Below are 23,423 nucleotides of genomic sequence, written 5' to 3'. Positions count from 1 at the left end.
AAGCAACTTTAAATTTTGCATGCAACTTGAACCATAGTAAACGAATAACCATATGATTAAAGACGTCTGCTTATAACCGTAATAATGTACCTGAAAATCAAGAGTCAGTAACAGTCAAATATCTATGCAAGTCTGTTCATTGGCGCCATTATGAAACCAACAGCTCTCTGTGCAGTCCACATCGCCACTTCACCCCAAGGGGAAGCGGAGGAGAGGGCATCTTGTAAAAGACTACACTTACTGCGCCCACCACCCCCGTAACCCCCACTATGGCCATCTCGGTCTCGCCGCGGGCCCCGGGCATGTTCGACGATCACGCGCTCCCCACACAGCTCCTTTCCGTTGAGCTCGTACACGGCATCGTCGGCGTCCCGGTTGTCCTCGAACTCCACGAATCCATACCTGGAAGGGAAAGACGGAGTTTAAATGTAAACAAATAAGAACACATCAATAACGGTTAAGTCATATCAGTTTAAAACACGCCGTATGTCCATTTACATTAAACCAGCTAACGTTAGTTATGGTGAGTTGGGCCCGCTAGCTCCGCACTGTAGCAAACACAAAGACGCCATGTTGGCCATGCGACATTTGCCACACGAGCAAGACGCCAAGATGAGGAATCAAACACAAAAACTAACGTTACATGTTATATTCCAACAAAACAAACTCGCTGGTTTAACTTTACAAGCTGATTGACTGAAGAGAAGAAAAAAAACATTTGCTTAGAAGCGTAAATTGTTTTTGCACTAGCGTTGACGTCGTTAACATTAATGCTAACTTAGCTGGAAAATACTTGCAACAAACTCACCCATTTTTTAAATCGATTTCCATGAGCTTTCCGTATCCGCTAAAAAATCGTTGGATGTCTTTTTCGCGGACATGATAGCTCAGTCGTCCAATATACACTCGAGGCATGATTTCTCGCCTAATGTTTATTCTCGACTGTTCTTCGCGACGGCTCCAGTCGTTACCAAGCTCGGGCTAGTTGCCTACCGTTAGCACTGTAAGCGATGGGGCCAAACTAGCCAATCAACGCCAAGCTTACGATGGGAGATTTCCTGTATTATACTTCAAAATAAAAGCATTAATGTATATTAATAACTAATTAAAACTATTAAAAATATTAACTGTTCCCGTTTTTACATTTGATCGCATACTGTTGGGATGATTATGACATCAACAAAAAAACAATACTAAAAGCCCTTTAGTAACAGAATGTTGGCTATTATAAAAGAGATTATATTTTATTATATGATATGATGATATGATTATATGATCCAGCAAAGTGTCAAGTGCATTCTAAAATTAAAGTATCCAAATGCCAGTGTTTTAAAGATATAAATCGGTTATACTATGTATTTTTTCCCTCACAAGCATTTAGCAGCAACTTAAGTTTTGTTTTTGTTAATTAATGACACTTATTATGTAACCATGACCCTAGTTGTTAAAATCTCAGCTATATGAATGCAATATTTGCAAGTAACACTTTATGGCCTGCGGAAGTTGCAGCAACACAACATCCATGACAAGCGAGTAACAAACAAATCTGCTTCTGGGTAATCAGTCATTGACATCTAAAAGCAAGTATGATTAGATTTTCAATAATCGTGTCATTTTTCTGTGCAAAACAACGTTTGTGGCACCATGGATGTACGCACAAAGAGAGAGCAGTAATGGAGAGAGAGAGATAACCATTTTATTTTTTTGTAAAAACCAGGTTTTAAAATGATTCCAGCCAGACCCTTTCATCAACAGCCTTCTCAAACAAGAACAGAACCAATATCAAGTAAATCGTGTAGCATCTAGTATCATTGGACTAAAACTTCATATCCTGACTCGCTTGTGGTGTAAATTTCTTTAACCACCCTTAAAAATAAAGACCTGTCAGAGAAGACTGATCTGAGGTGCCTTCTCACAGGTTGTTTTTAGAGAAGCATTTGGGTGTTGGGGGAATGGCATGAGCTCAAAAAAACCTGCTCTTCTTGACAAAATTGATTTTATTAATTTTCCCGTAAAATTTCCAATGTTTGATAAAATGGGTTGATCTTAACTTCAGAAGTCAAAGCAAGAAATAATGAAATACACAATTGTTCATCAATGCCACAAAAGCACTCACAAACACACTGTATAATTCTATGTCTGTCAAACACACAACCTCTTAAAGTAAAGTATTCAGTTGGAAGTTGTTTTCTCCTTTATCAGTCCCTGGTTGTTCGACTTTGTGTTCATCTCCTGCTATAAGATGATCAAAATGAGGTCTCTGTAATGATCCGGTCACAGACTAGCTACAGTGACAAATCTTCCTGTACATACTCCAGCCCGGTCATTTTGAGTTCTATCTTTGAAAAGCTAGAGCACAAAATTCTGGACTGGCAGTTTTGTAATTTCTGGCCAGTCCAAAAACAGTAAAGACCTTAAGTTTAAGCAATGTGGAATTTAAGAATAAAGAGATGACCACATTAGCCACACAACTACAAATACCAGAGCAACCACGCTTTTGTAATTGTAGATCAAGTTAGCTTTACTGCAATTTGGCAGGTTGCATGGAGAAATTATTCCTTATCCAAATAAACATTCATGTTTGGTGTATGTAAATTGGGAGAAAAGAATGAGGAAGCCACATTAAAGCAGGGTTTTCTTGCAGAAATCAAGAATCACAGCAAATAAAAAAAAACAAAAAACTAGGAGGTGGAGGATTCACAGCCAGATCACAACAAATCAAATGTATCCATCAGTGTATGTGGTACACATCATCTGCTTACGGTGCCTGAACCCCATCTGTTCAGCTTCAGATACTCTCTCAATCCCTGGCCTGTCAGGCCACGACAAAACTTAACAGCCAAACCCTCCCGCAGTTCGATTCAGAGAGTCCTTTTAGAGAATCAAAGGGGCGTCCAACCCCAGCCGCGGCCCCTCTGAGGGGAAAGGGGAGGCCGAGAGAGGAGGCGGAGCCCAGTTTCGGTGGTCTTTAGTTGGCTTTGGCGCGGAGCTGCGCCCTCTTGCCCGTCACAGCCTGGAAGCCGGTCTTGATGCTTGCGACGGAGCAGCGGGAGTGGCACGTTTCACACTGCAGGAAATACAGGCGAGTGTCCTTCTGCAGGATGGTCTCTGGGGAGCGGCAGGTGTGACACGTCACGTATTCCTCTGCGGGGGTGGGAAGACAGTTGTTAGCACGGCAGTACTCACAGGGATACAGATATGAGCGAGTTGGTGGGAAAGTTTAAAACCAGAGTGTTAATTTCAAAAGACTGAAGTAATTAATTGCTATTTGCTAGGTGTAATTGTTACTTACTGATATATCTTCTTAACACATTTTCTATCTGTTTCTGTTGAAATCTGCCTTTGATCACAAGCTGGTTATTTCCGTCTATGGAACCACTGAACAGGAAAAAAAAGGCACAAAGAAAACACACAAATCAAAGCTTTCATTAAAAAATGCACATGAGATGTTTCCTTTAATTTTTAGGAACTACGGGCCTGAAATTGACACAAAACACTGTTTATTCATGATTTTGAATACAAAAAAAACATACCTTGTTCCCAGCTCGGCCAGCAGGAAAGCGAGGAGATGTTTAGGCTGACGATGCAACCTGTGATGAAGTGCATTAAAGGTCAGTTTGTAGATTTAAAATGTAGCATTGGTGTCAGTGACATTGACAATAACGGTGTGAGAAGTGCACAGGTGTGTACAAGGTGGGAGAGTGGGGCTCACAGTTTGCAGATGTCTGTGAAGTTGACAAAAGAGGTTTTCTTGGTTCCCACTCGGACCACCTGAGGAGGCTTCATCACAAACTTCCTCTTCTCTCCGGCCACCATGTCCGGATTCTTCTCTCTCATAATGTTGAAGACTCGGTTCAGGAGCTGAGACACAGAGGGTACAAAGAGTCATGCCAACTATAATTAGGATAAAACCATAAGAAGCATTTGTGTTTTGGCCTTTTTTGTGGATAGAAGAGACTGTCAGTATTACAGAAATGTAAAAAACATTTTTTTTTTACATTTCTGTAATACTGACACTCTCTTCTATGAACTTTCATCTAGTGCAAGATAAAAAGTTCATATTGATGGATTTTTCCTATTAGTCTTTGTCTTACTTCTACTTGGTCACTAACATGTTTCATTCGGTGGATGTGAATAAAAAGTATCATGTTGCCATGGAGTTAGTGTGTTAGCCGAGGGCTACCATTTTTAAAGCCTTTATCTTTTACATTTTGGCAAATCGGCACAATTAAAAGCGTGGTGAACTAACAGCAGTTCCTTTCGCAACATACCCATGGGTGTGCAGACAGCCATCATTAGGTAACTTTGATGCTTAAGAAATCTTTAAAAAATGTGTTAATTCTCAGGCAAGTTCTGTAGTTGTAAGGAGCGTCTTTTCCCTGTGATTTCTACATGTTCATTCACGATGGACATCAGATATAACAATGTCCAAAAAGATTATGCGTTTTTTCCAGTTTACAGGAAATGAAGAAGATAACAATTGAGATACCTTCCTCTTTTGCTTCCCCCTCTTTACATTCTGTGATGCAACTTATTTTTTCTTGGTGTGTGGGTGTGTGGGTGTGTTTTTACAGCTGTCCTACCTCATCATAAGTGTAGTCTCTTTCAGTGCCGGCCCAGGTTGGTCCTGTGGAGGAGCTGAATGAGATCCCATCATTGTTCTTCCCTTCATCATCCTCTAATGCTGAAAACAAGTCATACAAACATATTATTACACACACGTCTTCATTAAGTTGGCGGCTTTAAACATGAGGCAACTTATTCTTACTGTCATCCTTCTCCAGCAACTCTCCCTCATCAAAGTCCACTTTCTTTGACTTCTTCTTTTTTGTAGGAAGCATCAGGTCCAGATTGTCCTCCTCCATCACCTCTGGCAGCTCTCCTTCAATTTTCAGCTCCTGATTTGGACCAACGAGAAGTGAAATTCAGGGAGGAGATGATGATGAGAAAGGAATGTGGTTACAACAACAAAAAGCAGAGTGATGGGAAGGCAACGGTAGAAGTGGAACAACGAGAGACAAGGTTGTGGCTTCACAGGGACTGACCTTTAATCCCTCCTCGACATCATTCTCAAACACTTTCTTGGGTTTCTTCTTCTTTTTCTTCTGGTTGAAGAAGTTCAAGTCGTTTAAATCATCGGACGGCTCTGAAAACAAAACAAACTCTGCTTAATTCCAACTTAATGCAGGCTGGCGATTACATGTATAATGTTACATCCCTCCTGAAGAAGGGACACATTTATGCACTGACACATCTCTATTATCGTTCAAACCTTTCTTCCTGCATTCATCTTCTTCTAGATCCAGTTCCTTGTCGTCTCCCGGCTCTGGTTCGGCCTCCTTCGCCTCCACTTCTCTAGCCTCTTCTCCTCCCACCCCTTCTCCTCCTTCCTCATCTAGCATGAAGGGCTTCTTCTTCTTCTTCTTTTTCTTGGTCATGTTGGGATCAAAAATCATCTGAAGGAAAGAAATAGAAAGAGAAAACATCAATAAGTTTCTAACTAACATTTTCACCTGTGAGAAATGTTCTTTTATCAATTCAACCAAGATTGGTCCCATCTTGCTTTGGCAAGTGTTTCATGCATTACAACTTAGTTTTTCTTAAAATAACTTTCAATCCATTGGGTCCGTACAGATGATTTTAAGTGTGTTTCACTGTAATCCTTATCAATTTTGGGATAATGTGTCCTCATATACAAAAGTACCAGATGAGGTCAAATCTATTATTTTCCTGTATTATTACTACATTACTACTTGCCATTTACAGGTTAGGGTTAGTTTCATTAATGAGAGTCGACTGGTCATAATAAATGAAAGGTAAGTGCGGTAAAGATACTTTGTGCTCTGACATTAAACAGTGATTCAACTGCTGATCAACACTGATGAAAGCGTCATGTAACGGACAATAATTAAATAGTCAATCAACAGACAATTAATCCGCAAAATTAATCTCTGTTAATGTCATGTTTTTCAAAGATTCTCTGGTTACAGACAGACAAATGGGACTATTTGACTTTAATGATAGCTAATGGACAATCTTACGAGTTTGGACGGTTTATGGGACAAAACAAGAAATGTGAATGTCCATTTGGAATCTGGGAAGGTCGGATTTTCCCCTTTTTACTGCCATATTATGTAGTAAACCGTAAAGAATATGGATTCACAGATAAGGAAAATAATTGAGATGCGGCCACAGCAGACACCTTCCAGCCATTCAGAAAGTAGCATTTTGTGTGTCTGGGGTATAAATAGATTAATAGCCTTCATATAGATATTGTGATATGAGACTTGTTATGCAATATTGCAATACATTTCCTCGTCTTAACGGCTATTGTTTTATCTCACTTTTTTTATTCATGTATTGACAAATGACATGAAACAGAAAATGTACAAAAACAGAAAATGCCAGGGGATCAGAACATAGAAAGACATACTAAATCATTTCCTTAAAATGTTAAATAGGGTACAAAGAATTAAGGTGGTTTATGGTGGGAATAATTTAGATTTGTGAATTATATGAAATTAGTGGTGTAATATTTGTTTTCTTATCTCAGTTACGCATTTTCCTTAAATACTGTAACGTTGACTGTTAATTGAATTACTGCACTAGCATAGTAAGTCATTGCAACCAGATTAAGTTACCATGATAGTTAATAAAATTGACAGTCACAAAGTTAAATTGATCTAGAGCCTGTATATAATTCATAAACAACTCCATTTCGAGATACTTGATTTTGATAATGTTGCCGAGCATCATTCTGACGGTTGTACCTGTCAGGTCTCGGTGTGAACGCTCGTTTTGTTTCTGGTAACGTTAAAACCCTTAGCCGTTAGCTCCGTAGCTTAGCTAGCTAGTTACCGGCCAGCTAACGCTAGCTAGCTAACGCCAACCTATCAATTTGAGTTGTCCATCAGCTATGACGGCGCGGATTGATAAACCACGGCGAGAATATATAATAAGTACGATGTGACATATCGTAATTCAGTGGTGTACTGAATGTTTTCTTGTCATCTTGGCCGGTCGGGCCGTTGCTAGCTCGATTGCAGCCATGTGAGAGCTGGTGCGGACAGGGAGGGGAGCGTGGATGTATTAAGAGAACGGAGGGGAGCAGCAGTGCCGAGGCCCAAAGTCATCCTCAACACCGATCTGACCCGATAATTCGCCCAATTTCACCCAACAAGTCTACACACCAACACATACTAACCAGCGGATAACCCGAGATGACTTACCTCGTCTCCTGACATATTTGCGGCCTGAAAAGTGACTGCAATCTGGCTACTTTTTGTCTCTCGCTCAGCCCCACAATGCTGTTCCGAAAATGTCTTGCATCAGCGTTGAATCCGCAATACGCAAGCGTGAAGTCTCCAAATCCGGACGTCATTACTTTGCGACGTCGCGTTTAAGCTGGGCGTTCAAGAGCAAGATTGCACAACCAAAACTCTTGCTAAATATGTAAATTGTGAGTCTGTCGAGGTATAATAGCCCTGTTCCATCACGGATCTTGACAGTCAAACTAAACGTTTATTTCTAATACTGTGTGCGAAAACTCAGGATAATCTCCCTTTTCACTGCTCTTCTCTTCCCAATGTTAGTATTTATACCAAGTTAAGCAGAAGTATACACCCGTCATAATGCACTGTGTAAATATTAAAGCCTTGCATCTAAAAGCTGTGATCAGGTAGCATCACCGGCAGGATTTATTTAGTAACTGTTGTCTGTTACAGGTGTTTCACACTAGGGATTTCATTTTCTAATACTACTGTGTACTTAGAATGTTTTTACTCGTATGCTGTTTGACATTTATCAGAAAATGTTGGTGTCCAAAACAGTGTAGAGTAGACGATGTCAATAGTCCATTGACAGAATATTAATCATTGGAAAGTATTCTGATTTCAATTATTAATTTATATCAGTTTTCAAGCTAAAATGCCACACATATGATGGCTCCAGCTTCTCAAACGTGAGGATTTGCTGCTTTTCTTTTGTCTTCTTTAACAGTAAATTGAATATCTTTGGGTTTTGGCAAGGTGGTCGGACATCTTCTAGGGCTCTGGAAAATAACGATGGATTAGGATGTTCTAACATATTATAAATGACAAAACTACAATAAAAGAATTGAAAACCTTTAATGATTTTGCAAATAATATTCTCATCTGGATAAATAAAACATAGAAATGCAAACATGCTTGTCCATCCATCCTTGTGTTATGTTTTTTTGTCTATGTAAAAAATGTACATGATGACTTTGAAAAAGAATGTACTAACTCTTTAAAACTCCAAAATGTTGTAGATCAATTATAATCTAATCTTTTACAAACCAGCATCTCCTTTTAAGATGCAGTTAATATGGTGTGACAATACTTTATTATTATTATTATTCAACATTATACAGTTTGAAACAAAAACCCTTATGAGAAGGACCGAGACGGACAGAGCAGGATGAAATGGAGGTTTAACATCTCCTTCTAGCCGTGTATTGTGATCTGTGTTGTGATTTCCCAATGTTGCATGCTTCACACAACCTCAATAAAACCTCTCAGTGATGACAGAAATACAGTATATAAAAAGAGACACATTTGGGATATTTACACCAAATAACAAGAACCACTGGTGAAAACGCGTTTGAGGGAGGTAAAAGTCGCTGAAATGGCGACAGGAGTGGAAGAGGAGAGGAGGAGGGAAAGGGACAAAGCACACAACCTGAAACAAAAGTAGAGGTTCGGATCAGCTGTTCTCCTATTTTAAACAGCGTCAACAAAAAACAGAGAGCAAAGGTTATTTTTGTCAAGAAGAAAAAACAAACATCGAGCCAGTTTAACGCCACAAACAGGTAAACATGTGAGTTGGACACGGATCTTTGAGGATTAAGCCCCGATGAAAATTCCGCCCTGTCGTCCAGTGACGTTGGCAACGTCACACAGCCTGTAACACTGATCCGACTACAACTCTGTTTTTGCACCACAGAACTCATATTATTACACCTCAGTATGAACTCTGTGGGTGCTGAAATAGCCCAGCCCAGTCAATGACCATTAAGTGCTAGTAGTGTGGGTAAAATTGAGGGTAAAAATATTGTATACTGGCTCGTTGGCTGAGCAACCGGGGGGGTCTCTGTATTCGTGAAGGGGACATGAAAACAAAGTCTACAGCATTTTTGCTTTTTTGTAGTGTTACATCAAGTCAGCTCTCTTCAGATGCACAAAAATATACTCATACACAACATCCTATCAGTCCATTCATTCCACTTGCTCCTTCCTCTTCCCTCTCTGATGCAGGTATGATGTGGCAGATGCTGCGTTTACATGGCTTCCATTGCCCAGCGCTGCAGGTCCTCCATATCGTCCTCGTCCTCCTCTTTCTTGGCTTTGGGGTGAAAAGACAGAAAGAAGAGTTGTGAGCGATGTAAAGGAATAGGTACGGTTATGTTTAACTGTTCTCAGCAGGTTTGTACTCTGCCTTATTAGCTGAGCTTAAAGCAAGAAGCCTTCTGGCAAAGAGTTACATGAGAAGACTAACTCTCATGTGTGTACTAGTGATGCAGAAGACATCGGTGGTTGGTACATTAGTGGCCGATAAGTAGGAACATTAAAATGTTATTATGGTTTTGAGTGGAATTTCACATGGTAAATTAGGTCCGATAAGGTGGATGACAGCGGACGGCACTTCAATTCCAGTTGTGTATGGGGATTTCTCTACTAGCGGAACCTGTCAGCAATAAGAGTTTAACATCAGCAGCAGAGTCAGGACGGAGGAAAGGATGAAAGATGTCACAGAAATGTAAGCCAGTTTTATGTAAAATAAACCTGCCGCCTTTCTAAACAGTTGAGTTCCATAGCTGTCATTAACCATTCAGTAGTCAATCAGAATGTCATGTTATTCTACTAGTTCTTGTAGCCTATACATGCTTGTCAATAATGAGATCAAGTATGTCATTGATTAGTCTATCTATAAAATGATAAACTAAGATTAATACAAACAAGTTTTTAATAAATGAAAATGAATGAGAAATGAATGATTTTTTATCCTCGGGATGGTGAAGGCGGTCAAAGTATAGGTGGTATATTAGAAAAATCAACTTTTCAATCCAAAAACAAATATCTATATATATCTCTTCACAATTTTGGATTTGTAAGATTAATATCATCAGCCAGTAAGCGCATAACCATATTTCCCCAAAGTGTCAAACTATTCCTTTAACAACAACAAAATTAAATTAGTTGTTGTAGATGTTGGAGTCAGGCTCACAGAGTTGCTCTATCAAAGCTCTTACCAGGTCTGGAAGGTAATGAAGTAGAAGGCACGTTGGGGAGGGGGGCGTTCTCTGGTCCCCCGATCTCCAGCAGGTTTTTGTCCAGCTCCTCCTGTTCCAGCTCATCCAGCTCCGCCAGCAGCTCATCCTGACAAACACAGCAAGCAACGCTAAAGATGAGGATAATCCCAAACTAATTCATGTAAAACCTAGTCTATATCCACGACCTGTCACTTCCAGGATTGCTCCATTGCCGCCGTAAATCCCGCTGTATGTCCTTCTTTTCAGCCGGATGTCTGTTTCCTTCTGCTTTCTTTTAGAATTTTAAACTGCGGTGGATTAATGAGGAGAACGGTAAACTGCTCCTCAGATCTCTGAAGGGTAAATCCGGTCAGCTAGCTAGACTATCTGTCCAATCTGAGTTTTATCTCGCACAACTGAAACAACCTTTGAACACAGGCATTCCACCAAAACAAGTTCCATCCTGTGGCTATTTTGCAGCGGCACCAGGGCTCTGTGCGGCGCCCATGATGATGATTGTGATTGGTTTAAAGTAATGCCAATAAACCAGACCATGTTTCTCTTCCATCGCGGAAAGCTGTGGGCCTTCCACTGCAGCGCTGAGGAGGAAGGTCTGGCAATGTGAGACTAAGTAAAACCCAAACCACATAGATATCGATCCTAGTCAAACATTAAAGAATATATATATTTGTTTTAAATTAGAGTGGGGTGGTATAATCTGGTCCTAATCGTGTGTGTCTGTTCACATGGTGAGTAAATCATCTCCCTGAGAGTTTAATCAAAATACTTCAAGTCAGTTGACTGAGAATTTGAGAAAGAGCATATTCATTTTTTCTGCCACACTGTCCCCTAATGACTGCATACCATCAACTGTGGTGAAGTTGGTCTATGAATGAGACCATTGAAAAATAAGGCAGCCCTAATGTCATGTCAACAAACTGTGTTTAACCTGGTGGGTGTCAAAACAATGCTGGGCAGCATTGAGGATGATGATGACCCTTGCTCTACTGGGTTAACCCTGTGTTATCATCAGTTCATCATGTATTACACGCAATAATGCAAAAATCTAGTATCTGAAAAGTGTTGCCCACCTCATCAAACTCCTCTCCGAAGCCGACAGGTTTAGAGATGGCGTCAGAGATTTCCTGGGCCAGCTCCTGCTGCTCGGTAATGTCCTGCATCAGGTCGTCCACCTTGTCAATGTCCCTAAAACAACCAGCAGGGAAGCATTACACCTTTTAACCAAGCCTCATTTTCCTACACACACTGGCAACTTGGCAGAATTCAAAGTATTTTAGCAGGGAAATGTCTATGGAATGCCTGTTTTAATATAAATTCTTCATATTATTTCACTGATAACATAATAAGATCCAGTGCTGATTGGTTTGGATTAGGGAGGTATTATATATGGGTCAAATCCTTTGGATTTTGTTATGAGCAAAGCATATTCTGAATAATCTCTTTATTGATTTACTGACTCTTTTTTTTTACTCTCCCTGTAGTCCCATGAAGACAATTGAGAAGCAGCAGGCTACAAATATAATATTTTTTATAAACAGGCTTTGCTATAGTCCAATCTATCCATCAATAAAATGGTTAAATAACTTAATCAGTGAGTGGGTGCTGGTTCTTACATGTTTTCATGGGCAGACTTCATGGCCTTGGCAGCGAAGCCCATGTTTTTGAGCACTTCAGTGTTGGTGTTGGCGTTCTCCAGAGCCTCTCTCTGGAACTCGATGGTTGACAGCGTGCCGTCGATCTGAGCGAGCTGCTTCTCATACCGCTTCTTTCTTTTCAAAGCTTGCAGAGCCGCTGAGGAGAGAAAGACGGGAGGAAAGGAGTCAGGATGAATAGATTGGCACAAAAAATAGATTGATTGCGTAGAAAGGACATTCAATGACAGTACAGTAAAACTGTAAATCATCATCATGGGGATTCTTTTGTCCTTTAACAGGAATGACAGCCTGAATAAGTGGTTCAACATCTGCAGGGTTAGTCAGCATATCTTTTGCTGTGCAATACTACAGTGATACACCACTGAGAGAAATCATAAATAAAACGCTGACACACTAATTTACCATGTTAGTGACTATTAGGACAATTAGATATATATATTGTGATTGGAACTTGGCAGATGAGATTGAGAAAGTGGAAAGTAGAAATGAATCAGCCACAAAGTAGTCACATAACCATAACCACTGACTCACACCTGATAGGCTGTAGCAAAACTACCATTGTCATGCTGGGTTGACTCATTCTGTCAACCTTTGTAGAGCTGGAGAAGGAAATAATAAGGGTAAGGTCAATGTATACAAAGTATTCAAGCCAAGTATAATATTCTTTATCAATCTTCAGTGATTCTTTACTTGATGGATAACCTAAAGTTCAAGTTATAAGTTTTTCTCTTTGATGATGATGATGGCCTTTGATTTTGGTGACCCGCTGACCTACATTGCTTTTAACCACTCTCAGGTACAAAATTGTATTCTCAATCAACACTCTCATGCTTTTAAGGTGTCTTCAAAACTTCTGCCCAGACATCCCCATTATACACTATGGATAGTCATAATCCCAGAGGATTTTATACTACGTATTTGCTGACCTTTTGATCAGTATTCCAGCAGTGTCATTAGCCCAACATGTCCATTTGCACACAAGTAATAATCATAACAATTTAACAACCAACTAATGAACTAACCTGCAGCCATTATCAGGCCAAAATATCAAACTTTACCAACATCACATCAGTTTGACTTCCTTGCCCTGATTGACAAAAATGTTTCCATGTTAGCCGTGGTAATAGAGAGCGTGACGTTTCTGGGTCTTTGTCCTGGTGTTGTGGCTGCTGTAGGACCTCTGGACGCGAAGAGGTCTCAGACCTCTGACCAAGGTGCAGACACGCCCACCTCTCTGACAGCGATTTCACGTCCCGTTAACATGTGCAACTCATGCTCAACCCTTGTCCTGACACACTGAGCCAATACCTCTCTCGCTAGTCTCAGCAGTATCTGACAATTAACTGTATCCGCACCGCTAGCCACACCTTTCTGACGTTCAATCAGACGAACGAATTATCATCACAGATATTTTCGGGAAAAGACAAGGCTCGCGTTACCTTACCTCACTGAAAATAAGTTAGCGATAATCAATAACGAAATGTAATCTCTCACACAATCGATAAAACGTCCACTCTCTCTCTGGCGGCCACCGTGGCCGTGAGAACGACGGTAGCTGAGGCAGCCAACAGTTCTGACAGCTGAGCAAAGTTAGCCAACTTAGCTAACTTGCTAACATTTATATTAGTGTTGTTGACCAAACAATGTGACGTTAAAGCATAGAAACTAACAGAAAATACGCTCTGATATCTCACCTCTTTTGTTTTTCGTGCCGTTTTTCTTGGCAATTTGTAGTTCCTGATCGATCTTTTTCTCTAGAAATTCCTGTTTCTTCGTTAGCATTTCCTCCGTCTCTCGGAGTTTCTGGATCGCCTCCTGTGGGCTCGGTCCCTTTCCTCCTTTTCCTCCTCCTCCAAATATCTTAGCCAACAACGACATATCTGGAGTGCTACAGTTAACGTTACACTAATTCTAAAAAAATAAATAATAAAACAAATCTGCGAAAACCCCAAGAAAATCAAGCTTAGCTACTTCGCTGCTAGGCTACACTGACACTTCGCCCTAGCCAGGAACCTGGAAGGATTGTTGATGTTTTTCTACTTCCTGGATAAGGCCCAATGACGTCATGTTGCCCGATGAGGTGGGCGGTGCTTGTTTGATATCTGTCTCCATCTGCTGGACAAAGGGAGCACTCGTGTCGCGTTACTTTGTACTTCTTTTATTATCTGAGCTATTTATTTTTTGTACTCACTTACACATGAGTAATACGCTTTCTATTTTCTCTGTACTGTGCTGTGTGCTGTTCTGGCATTTTGTTCTTGGGATTGTTGATAATTTAATCCATAAAAGAACTGCAGTTAATTTCAGAAAGATTTTAAGAGAACCTGGAGATGTACTGGCCTGTTGCCTGGATCCCGGTGAACCTGTGGCCACACCCAAACCAGTGAAGTCGTGCAGGTGGTTTCCATCAGCTGTCAGAGACATCCAACTTAAAGAGGCCGTGGTGGAATGTTAATAAGTAGCCTACATTTCCTCAAGTGCTGTACTGAAGTACAAATTTGAGGTAGGCCTACTTCTTGTACTGTATTTTAGTCTTTTCTTATCAAGCCACTCCTACTACATTCCAGAGAGAAATATTTTACTTTTTACTGACAGCTTTATTTACTTTACAAATTAAGATTATTGCACACAAAACATGGGCCTATATAGACCTCTAAACAGGCTAAAATGGTAAAACGATTAAACACAGAAGTGTTTGGATCGTTTCCAGCTTCTAAAATGTGAGGTATCTATTTCTAACAGTACTTTTACAGTGTGGTAGCCTATTAGTACTAGTAAGTAAAGGATCCGAATATTTTTCCACCACTGTACAAAGGCTACAACAGAGATGGTTCTGTAACCGAGACAGCTTACTAATACGCGCTGCAGCTGTCTCTAATAACAATTTTCCCACTTTCAGGCATGTATTGTAGAAAAGTTCTCGTAACTTTGACGTATGTTCATGTTTTAACAAAAATACTGGATTTATATATGCTTATTTCATCATTTCAGGCCAGGTACTTTGTGGGAGGAAACTTATTTTTAGACAAAAAGTATTTTAAAAGTTCTTATATGCACTTTAACATGTCAGGAGGATATCTATAAGGTTTTAACATTTCAAAAATACGCTACTTGTTAATTAAGTTGGGTGACTTGGAACAGAGAGATTAAATAAACAACTGTCAAATTGAGGCAGCAGAAGCCTAAATATCCAAAAGTCCAGTCAAGCTCCTAAGACCCTAGAATCCTTTGTAATAGAGGCTCTCTGTTAAGAATTTAGTCTTAAAGCCCCTGATCACGATTAACTCCCTTCATGAACCCAGAAGACAAAGTACAACTGTTTTCATATTGAGTAAACTGACCTACATGTGTAAAATCAGCAGAGTGCTCCTTTAACCTATTAAAAGCAGTTCACTTTCATTTCAGCACTGAATGACCACTAACTCAGAGGAACATCTTAGTGGTTCTGCACCACAGATATTTGCTACTTACTTACTATCTCAATTTCCTTTTCACACACACCTTACAATCTGGTTTTAAATCTACAATTAAATACACAAAAGTGCAAGCTTTTCACAGAAGCAGACAGTTGGGGAGAAGTGTGGGGGGGGGTATATATTTTAATTCTGATGCTACATGATCCATGGTGGTTGTTTAATTTCTTCCTTTACAACAGTATGTTAATAACTTTGCCAGTTATATTTTTATGTACATACAAAAGAGTATCCAATTTCTGTGTGATTACATTGTTGTGTGACTGTATCTTTGCATGTGTGGTCTGAAGCCTTTTTTACTTTGTCTTCTTGTATGTAGTGTGTATTCACAGGTCAGTCCTCCTGCCAGCCATCCACATTCCCACTTCTCTGCTCCCAGAGATCCCTCAGGCAATGAAAAACAGATACTTATTCTTTTTTTTTTCTTGAACAACCTGGTAGGGTGGTCATGAGACAGCCGAGATAATACAGCTGTGTTATCTCAGTTACCGCAAGACCACCAGAGCCCAACAAGAAAGGAAAAAGATAATCGAAAGAAAGAGCGCGCACACGCGCCACACACACACACCTCAAGATGGTGCCTTTTAAGAAGATGGTATTTTCTTGTTTTGCCAATATAGCTTCAAAACTCAAAAAAAGAATAATAATCATGTATTGGGGTCATTTCATGCAGACTGCAGAGTGAACACTTGAATATAGTGCATTTGAATATTATAAACAACAGAAGCATCATGGCTACATGATGAGAAAAAAAGGCAAACAGCTGTAATACAGTAGGACGCAAATACAATACTTCATGGGCAAAATTAAACAAGGTGGCCAAAGCTATTGTTACATACTGTATGTTATGTGTTGGAAATATTTGGGAGTGTCTCTCTCAACCTGATGAAGTATCAAGACAAGTAAAAATGTGAACTAGTAAAATCTGATGTATTTTAGTAAGTTACAGCTTTGTTTTTGTTTTTGTAAACAACATCATGCAGCATAAATTCTTGATATCTTGAGGTTTACCACATTATCATTTTATAAATGGCCAAAAAAATTGATTTATCAGATTTCTATTGATTCCTTGGGCTGGTAAGCGACAAACATGATCAAGTTTTAAACTGATTTCCTACAAAGACCCCCCATTTTTCTGTTGTGTACAGGAAATCTGTTTAGGTGACAGTTTTGTTTTCAAACCACCCTTCTTCCTCCATTCTAAAACAGCCTGTTATTTCATCGATTGTGGTCTACTCACAAAACATCCACACGCAGTCACATCAGCAAAATCAAGAAGACACACACACGCACACACACACACGGCTTCTAACTGGCTCACATTTTTATCACATACTGTTCAGAAGACAATACATTTAGTTTGAATCTAGAAAAAGTCTTTCACTGATCACTGTTCACCTCTCTTTGCAGATTATCACTAATAAGTGGAAGAGAGATTATCAGAAGAGGAGTGTTAGATCTTTCTTATAGACAATGTGAGTGAGGAACTTGAAGACTTAAGAATCAAAGAAAAATCAATGAAAGACTTGACATTCAGCCAGCATGAAGCCACTCCCACACACAACTAACTGTAACCTGTGCAAGTTGCGGAAGATCATTTAGGAAGGAGGGATGGACAGAGAAGAACAGATCAGAGGTGGTGATTATTTCACAAAAAAAAGAAAAAGGAAAGACCTGTGACAAAAACACTCGCACATGGTTTCACTTGGGATTGCCTTCCTTCGTTCTCTTTTTACGTTAAATCATTTTCCATCCTGACAAACCATTATGATATTGCCTTTAAAAAAAAGAAAGAAAAAATCAACATAAACCCAGAAGACATCCCCGTTGCCGTCATTGACACATGTCCTCCCGAGCACGCCATCCGCCCGTCTGTCACTGTCTGACTGTGTCTCTACAGGGCCAGCTTGCCAATGATGACTCCAATGACAAAGAAGAGCACACAGAGCGCCAGGATGCGGGTGCTTAGGCCTTCGTCCCTCATGCCTGAGGTGGCCATGGCGGCGGAGGAGGAAGAAGAGTAAGGCGCGCCCATTGAGGTCACCTTTCTCTTCCGCAGCCCGTCGTCCTCCTGCGTTCAAAAGAGAGGAATCAGAGGTACAGTTAAAACAGCTCAGCACAAGCACTTGTTGTTGCAAGCATGTATTATAATGCTGCCTTAAGTGCTCAAAAATGTCCAATCACAAGCTGAGTAGTATAGTAGTAATATAGTAGTACAATACATTTATTGCCTAGGTGTGATGAGGGGACAAGCCTTGACATGAAAATGTAGATGAGCATAGTTCATGGTTTTTGCAGTTTAGGCCTTTATTTGATTGAAGAGCTTAGACATGAAAGGGAAGAGAGGGGGGGGAAATGACATACTGCAAGGCGGCTAAGGTTGGAATTGAACCTATGTCACTGTATTTTAACCTGTTTTAGTTTCATGACCGTTTTTAAATTGCGCTTTAATGATTTATGTAAAGCACTTTGAATTGCCTTGCTGCTAAAATGTGCTTTAGAATTAAAGTTGCGTTTCCCTACAACCTGCAGTCTGTGACCAGGGCATAGTGAACACTGTTGTGCGCTGTCTGCGTAGAATTTTGAAAACTGCAACCACACTTGCAACAGCTTTACTGGCATTGGCGTGACTAACTTTGACTTGAACGCTGCGGAGGCGATGTAACATTAGTCCCGCTCCGTCTGTAGCACGCACGCACGCACGCGCTGATCTAGAGGAACAAGATCTCGTCACACCTCTAGGGTTCGCGCTACGCAAGCGGCACAACTTTGTCGTTAGCTGGAGGCTAACTGCTTGTACTGTGACAGCAACCAACAAATAACAAAAAAAATCATTTGTTTTTATGTCAGATGTTTTTTTTTCTCCCTCCAAACCATAAACACCACTTTCACGCTTTCTGGCTAAAGTGCTGGAGTAGAAAATACGAGGCAGAAAGAAAAAGGAGACGGATTGCATTTTTGTATTTGTGTGTCTCACCCTGATCTGTTTGTTTTCTTCCCGTAGCCTCTGCACCTCCATCTGCAGCCGCTTGCACTCCTCCATGATCTTCTTCACCTCGCCGTCATCCAGCGAGGCACTGGCTGACTTGGGCAGTGTGGAGAGCTCAGTCTTAACAGAGGAGGCAGAGGAACACACAGTTTTGTTGGTTTCACTCTCATGCTGTGGAGAGAGAGAGTGAGGGTGGGGGAGGGCCGCGGGGCGAGAGGGAGGAAGGGGATGAAGACACATGCAGATACGTGGTAGGGAGTGAGATGTAAGTACAAACAAATGAATCATAGATGAATAAATAAAAATAATGGATGATACAGTAATGTGTTGTTGATGGGTAGGAAATTGAGAAAACTCAAAAGAAACATGCAATGTGAATGTTTCAATCAGATTCTTCTGAAATGGCTCTTATAAGTCTGTATTCGTGTGAATCTGTAATTTAAAAATGTGACTTTTGTGGATCTACACCTGACACTTAATGGTTGAATGTGTAGTACAACACATGCCTATTGACCAAAAAGAGTTAAACTTACAGTTTTGTCATTTTCTATAGGCATCTCAAATGCACATCTCAACTTTGAATCCATCAGCTCATCAGGCTTTGCCTCCTTCCACTGTGGAACAAAAACATCGAGAGGGAAAGAGAGACAGACGAGAAGAAAATACAGTGAAAGTTTATACAGGGACTCTTTAGCATCAGATCAGTTCTGTCTGTATTTTTTGTGTAAACTATAAGTCATTACTTTACAGGCAATGCTCAGAATTTTCAGAATTGGGGATGTGTATTATAAAATGATTACGAAAGGTTTCTGCCCAACATGACAGACAGATTTAACCTGCCATATTTAAGAGTTCATCTTGAGGTAGTGAAGGTTTCTGATAGATGGAGATGCCTAAAGTGTGGTTTAACACAAAAAAACTAAGAGCAACAGTCAAAAAGTTTAAGGAATAAATAAATAAATATACCAACTAGAGTATAATCCAAAATCAAATCTTGCACTCTGGTACTCACAACTCCTTCCATGTCAGTCATGTCGTATGGAGCCAGCATGGACTGCACCATGAATTTGTGTTTACTCTTTTCATTAGGGTCATAGTCAAACGGTTGTAGCATAACTGTGGACCAAAACAACAACAGAATGGAGAGCATGAACATTAGGGAAAGAGTGACTTCCTATTTTGACCCATAACAACGATTACACTACAATCAAAAGATGTGGGTCAGGTTTATGAATTGAGTTACACTATGACCTGCCTGGATGATCATTTACTTAGAATACAATGATACAAGTAAAATGATTCTGTTCATAACTTGTTAGAAATTCAGTTTATTTTTGTTCATTCAAATAGCAATATAACGGAGCAGGGAAGAATCAAAACTCAAGTTACAGCTGTTTTTTTTAAAAGATATATGGAGTTGTGAAGACTTCAACCAGAAATCACCTTTGAGGGTGACTGCTTAGCTATTTGGGAAAAAAAATCAATATTAAAATATCCATAACACATTATTTTATGTTCAATACAAATACAGAGTCTATATCATGATAGGTGTGATTATGTCTTTGATTTAATATTACTTCAATTGAACAACCCAAATATATTACTCAGATTATTTGGAACACAATAGGCTTTGTGCAGGTATTTTTTATCTTTTTAACCAGATGTAGTTACCCAGCACCTGCAAAGATTTACAGATAAGCCTCCAGAGGATTTCTTAACTATATTTCTAACCTCAACATACTGCTGTATTAGTACAATGGCTGGTAGAACTGAGGGTAGAAGATGTATTGCTGAAACACAATACATGCTGACTGATATAGCTTTAACACTGTCTTCTTATTGTGTTATAGCCTGCATTAAAATGTCCTCAACTTATTTTAGTGTTACTGCTGGGTGAAAAAAGAAAAGAAAAAAAAAAATCAATAAATGCCTCCTTCTGCTGGGCCATTAAACAATTGTTATTTTTTTCCCCATCAGATACCAAATACCTAGCACTCATTTAGACATATTGTCTGAAAGCAACTACAGATCATCACATCATTAAGGCACTAAGTCAATAATACAGATTAACTGTATCAGTACCAACCAATTAACGGATTAAGATGTGAAAACCATTCTGTAGGTTTGAACTATGACTGGGCTTTTCACCAATGTTGCCAGAAGATGGAAAAATGTTCACGAACCAGAAACATTGACAGAGTTTCCAGCGTCAATAACGCCACTGTTTGGGCGCACACAGTATCTGCGAGGCGCGGTCGTCTTGACTTTGAAACACACATTTCTATCTGTGGGGTTGGTGAGCTTCAGAGTGGCAGTGACGACATCTGTAAATGGGCCTGAGGGAGACACATAACACAGTAAAGTGACATAAGCATGTATGCATGTGTAAATCTACACTTGTGTCTACTAGTTTACGGGTTTGTCATTTGTGTGCATGGCTTAGTTTCCTGGTGTAATGTAATGATAAATTACACGTCATTGAGTGTCTGCAAGGATATAGGAGTAGTGTTTGTGAGTTACTCCACAGTGCACATTAAACATTAAAGTGGTGGACAGAGCAGCAAAGTGTACAAGCGTTTACTTTATTATTCATGCCCCGCCCTCAGCCAAAACCTGGACACTGTAGAAAACGTACTACTATGTTTTCTTGTTGCTTGTGTAGCATGTAGAGAACCCTCCCGGCATTCCCCATCAGACCATGTTTAATGGAATAATCAACCTAATAATCAACAAATAATCTTTGCACTCAAAGTGCAAAGATGTAATGATCACTAATGAATCCGTGCAGAACCAGCAACGGGCAAATCCCATCACCTTAGGCCATCACTTGACCCATTTCTACAGCAATATCACACCTAAAGGCAATTATCTCAGAATGTAGCCATTATCGCTGACACACCAGCTCAGGCAGTATTTTCACAATATTTCAGCCTGGATATAGAAAAGCTGGAAAGGAATTTAGGTTGCACAGTGAGAGTAAACGAGAACTCTACCAATCGCCGCTAGATTATAATATTATGAAATAAGCATGCTAATAAGGCTAAACAATGACAGTCTGATCGTAGAAATTGCTAGAAAAGTCACGTCTTTGCAGCCTGGTGTTCGCAACAACATCAAGGGGATGTATGTATGTCAAGTACTGATCACATCACGGCGTTTCACATGCTGTCAGAGGATAAAAGACAAGGCATAAGGAGAAAATTACTTAGAATGAGTTAGAGAAATGGGACTGCGGGCCTGCCCTGACTCTGCAATGAAAGCTAGTAGTTTGACATTCTAGCTAGCTAGGGTAGCTGAATGCTAGCTTGCTAGCATCGTCGCACACAGTGTCGTTTCACCTGTCATCGCCACTGCTGTCGTAGCTACACACAATGTAGACTAGCTAGCTAACGTTATATCCGTCTAATGTAATAACAGCAGCAACAACAACACATACAGACCCATTAGTAAACCTGTAATGGTTAATGCAGGAACCGATACGGTGCTTATCATTAACGGCGTCTTGGTTAGCTAACGTTACCTAGCCCACGGCCCTGCCCTCTGGTTCAGCTTTACCTCTGAATTTCAGTTCGTGTTGTGGCTCTAGCACCAGTACTTGTTCTGGTCTGGCCATGTCCCAGAGCTTCTTTCTGTCGTGACGACGAGGACAACAATTTTTTACCGCAGGTAGCCCGAGGAGGTAAAGGAGCTGGCTCCCGAAGAAACAACCTGGCCGTCCACGGTCTATCTACGGGAGAGAAGGAGGAGGAGGAAGAGGATGATGATGATTACAAATGCACCACCACTCGGACTGACTGCCACCGACAGCTGCTGGAGGCTAACGTGCTAATGCTAACTCTGCTAGCAGCGTAGGGAGAGAGACGGGAAGGAAGGAGGAGGACGACGACGTCACGCGAGGGGCGGGGCTCGTGTGACATGTCACGGGGTTACTTTTATTGCTTGACCATTGCAAAAACGAACGTTCACATCTTAAAGACAAAATTTAAATTCATGAATATAAACGTCACAAAGTAAACCTAACGTGCACCAGTTTAAGGCAGAGATAGGGCAGTGGTTTGAAACACTAAACAGAAAGACTATATGCACTTGTGGCGTTGGCCTATACATGACATCCCTAATACACTACCATTTATTCATTTTGGCTAAGATTTTTTATTTTATTTATTCGATCAAAACTGTTCAGTCAGGCTTATTGCAAATGTAATTTCCCAGCAACATTAGCATCTAAATGCTGTTTCAAAGCCTTCTCCACTTGGCCAGGAATTTATAGTTCTGCTATGGCCCTGCCACGTACGCAATCCCATGAAAATCCCATGAAATCCTCTCTTTACCAATGGTGTGCAATAACTAAATACTCAATTTACTCAAGTACTGTACTTAACTACAGATTTGAGGTACTTGTACTTTACTCCAGTCTTTTCTTTATATTCTACTTCTACTCCACTACATTTCAGAGAAATATTGTACTTTTTATTCAACTACATCAATCGGACAGCTTTACAGTGGGGCTCGAAAGTTTGGACACCCCCGGTAAAAATTTGTATAATGTGCATAAAGAAACCAAGAAAAGATAGAAAAATCTCCAAAATGTATTAAATGACAGATAAGACATTCGTCACAAAAACTTCGATTTTAATTCCATAATTTACACTTTCAAAATAACAGAAAACAAAAAATGGCATCTGCAAAAGTTTGGGCACCCTGCAGAGTTCATAGCATGCACCGCCCCCTTTGGAAAGCTGAGACCTGACAGCGTCATGGATTGTTCTCAATCATCGTCTGGAAAGACCAGGTGATGTCAGTCTTAAGGTTTTAAATGCCAGACTCATCTGACCTTGCCCCAACAATCAGCACCATGGTTTCTTCTAAGCAGTTGTCCAGAAAACTGAAACTGAAATAGTTGACGCTCACAAAGCGGAGAAGGCTATGAGAGATAGCAAAGCGTTTTCAGATGCCAATATCCTCTGTTCAGAATGTATTAAGAAATGACAGTCATCAGGAACAGTGGAATTAAG

At 40.2% G+C, this 23,423-nt stretch overlaps 4 protein-coding genes across 5 annotated transcripts in view; all 4 read right to left on the bottom strand.

The window, feature by feature from the left end:
• The window catches only part of LOC116692704 (serine/arginine-rich splicing factor 6), a 4,096-nt gene extending 3,037 nt beyond the window's left edge, over positions 1-1,059 (bottom strand). The window contains exons 1-2 of the mRNA XM_032521186.1: positions 809-1,059; positions 242-402 (exon numbers count right to left, since the gene is read on the bottom strand). Coding sequence (XP_032377077.1) covers positions 242-402; positions 809-915 — 268 coding nt within the window. The 5' untranslated portion in view covers positions 916-1,059. The remainder of the gene's footprint in view (positions 1-241; positions 403-808) is intronic.
• Positions 1,060-1,678: 619 nt separating this feature from the next.
• On the bottom strand, positions 1,679-7,495 carry eif2s2 (eukaryotic translation initiation factor 2, subunit 2 beta). The gene is made up of 9 exons (XM_032521296.1): positions 7,230-7,495; positions 5,273-5,456; positions 5,046-5,146; positions 4,769-4,898; positions 4,584-4,684; positions 3,713-3,861; positions 3,534-3,590; positions 3,293-3,378; positions 1,679-3,144 (listed from the first exon to the last, which is right to left on the bottom strand). The coding sequence occupies exons 1-9, from the start codon at positions 7,242-7,244 to the stop codon at positions 2,969-2,971; spliced, it is 999 nt and encodes a 332-aa protein (XP_032377187.1). The 5' UTR covers positions 7,245-7,495; the 3' UTR covers positions 1,679-2,968.
• Positions 7,496-8,111: 616 nt separating this feature from the next.
• On the bottom strand, positions 8,112-13,996 carry LOC116693017 (charged multivesicular body protein 4b). The gene is made up of 5 exons (XM_032521687.1): positions 13,641-13,996; positions 11,905-12,082; positions 11,362-11,476; positions 10,271-10,397; positions 8,112-9,363 (listed from the first exon to the last, which is right to left on the bottom strand). Exons 1-5 carry the CDS (start codon positions 13,822-13,824, stop codon positions 9,299-9,301), a joined length of 669 nt encoding a protein of 222 aa, XP_032377578.1. The 5' UTR covers positions 13,825-13,996; the 3' UTR covers positions 8,112-9,298.
• Positions 13,997-15,689: 1,693 nt separating this feature from the next.
• LOC116693016 (vesicle-associated membrane protein-associated protein B/C) lies at positions 15,690-22,280 on the bottom strand. Of its 2 annotated transcripts, none has more exons than XM_032521686.1 (6): positions 21,964-22,280; positions 20,592-20,744; positions 19,421-19,524; positions 18,942-19,022; positions 18,397-18,528; positions 15,690-17,490 (listed from the first exon to the last, which is right to left on the bottom strand). In XM_032521686.1, exons 1-6 carry the CDS (start codon positions 22,019-22,021, stop codon positions 17,314-17,316), a joined length of 705 nt encoding a protein of 234 aa, XP_032377577.1. In that variant the 5' UTR covers positions 22,022-22,280; the 3' UTR covers positions 15,690-17,313. The 2 variants fall into 2 exon arrangements, with proteins under 2 accessions (XP_032377577.1, XP_032377576.1); XM_032521685.1 differs by having other exon boundaries at positions 18,397-18,579; positions 21,964-22,278.
• Positions 22,281-23,423: the final 1,143 nt, after the last annotated feature.

The sequence above is a fragment of the Etheostoma spectabile genome, chromosome 7 (assembly GCF_008692095.1).
Source record: "Etheostoma spectabile isolate EspeVRDwgs_2016 chromosome 7, UIUC_Espe_1.0, whole genome shotgun sequence".
NCBI classification, from domain to species: Eukaryota; Metazoa; Chordata; class Actinopteri; order Perciformes; family Percidae; genus Etheostoma; species Etheostoma spectabile.
Note: the sequence above shows the minus strand (reverse complement) of the source record. Positions and strands in the feature narration are given on the sequence as shown.

Coding starts and splice junctions, on each gene's coding strand:
- eif2s2 (XM_032521296.1), bottom strand. Junction 3,591..3,712: donor TTCACAGACATCTGCAAACT/GTGAGCCCCACT, acceptor ACTTCATCACAG/GTTGCATCGTCAGCCTAAAC. Junction 3,379..3,533: donor CTGGCCGAGCTGGGAACAAG/GTATGTTTTTTT, acceptor TTTCCTGTTCAG/TGGTTCCATAGACGGAAATA.
- LOC116693016 (XM_032521685.1), bottom strand. CDS start 22,021: ATGGCCAGACCAGAACAAGTACTGGTGCTAGAGCCACAACACGAACTG. Junction 19,525..20,591: donor AAACTCTGTCAATGTTTCTG/GTTCGTGAACAT, acceptor TTTGGTCCACAG/TTATGCTACAACCGTTTGAC. Junction 19,023..19,420: donor TGACTGACATGGAAGGAGTT/GTGAGTACCAGA, acceptor TTTGTTCCACAG/TGGAAGGAGGCAAAGCCTGA.
- LOC116693017 (XM_032521687.1), bottom strand. CDS start 13,824: ATGTCGTTGTTGGCTAAGATATTTGGAGGAGGAGGAAAAGGAGGAAAG. Junction 12,083..13,640: donor CGGCACGAAAAACAAAAGAG/GTGAGATATCAG, acceptor TTCTCTCCTCAG/CGGCTCTGCAAGCTTTGAAA. Junction 10,398..11,361: donor TCGGAGAGGAGTTTGATGAG/GTGGGCAACACT, acceptor TGTGTTTGTCAG/GATGAGCTGCTGGCGGAGCT.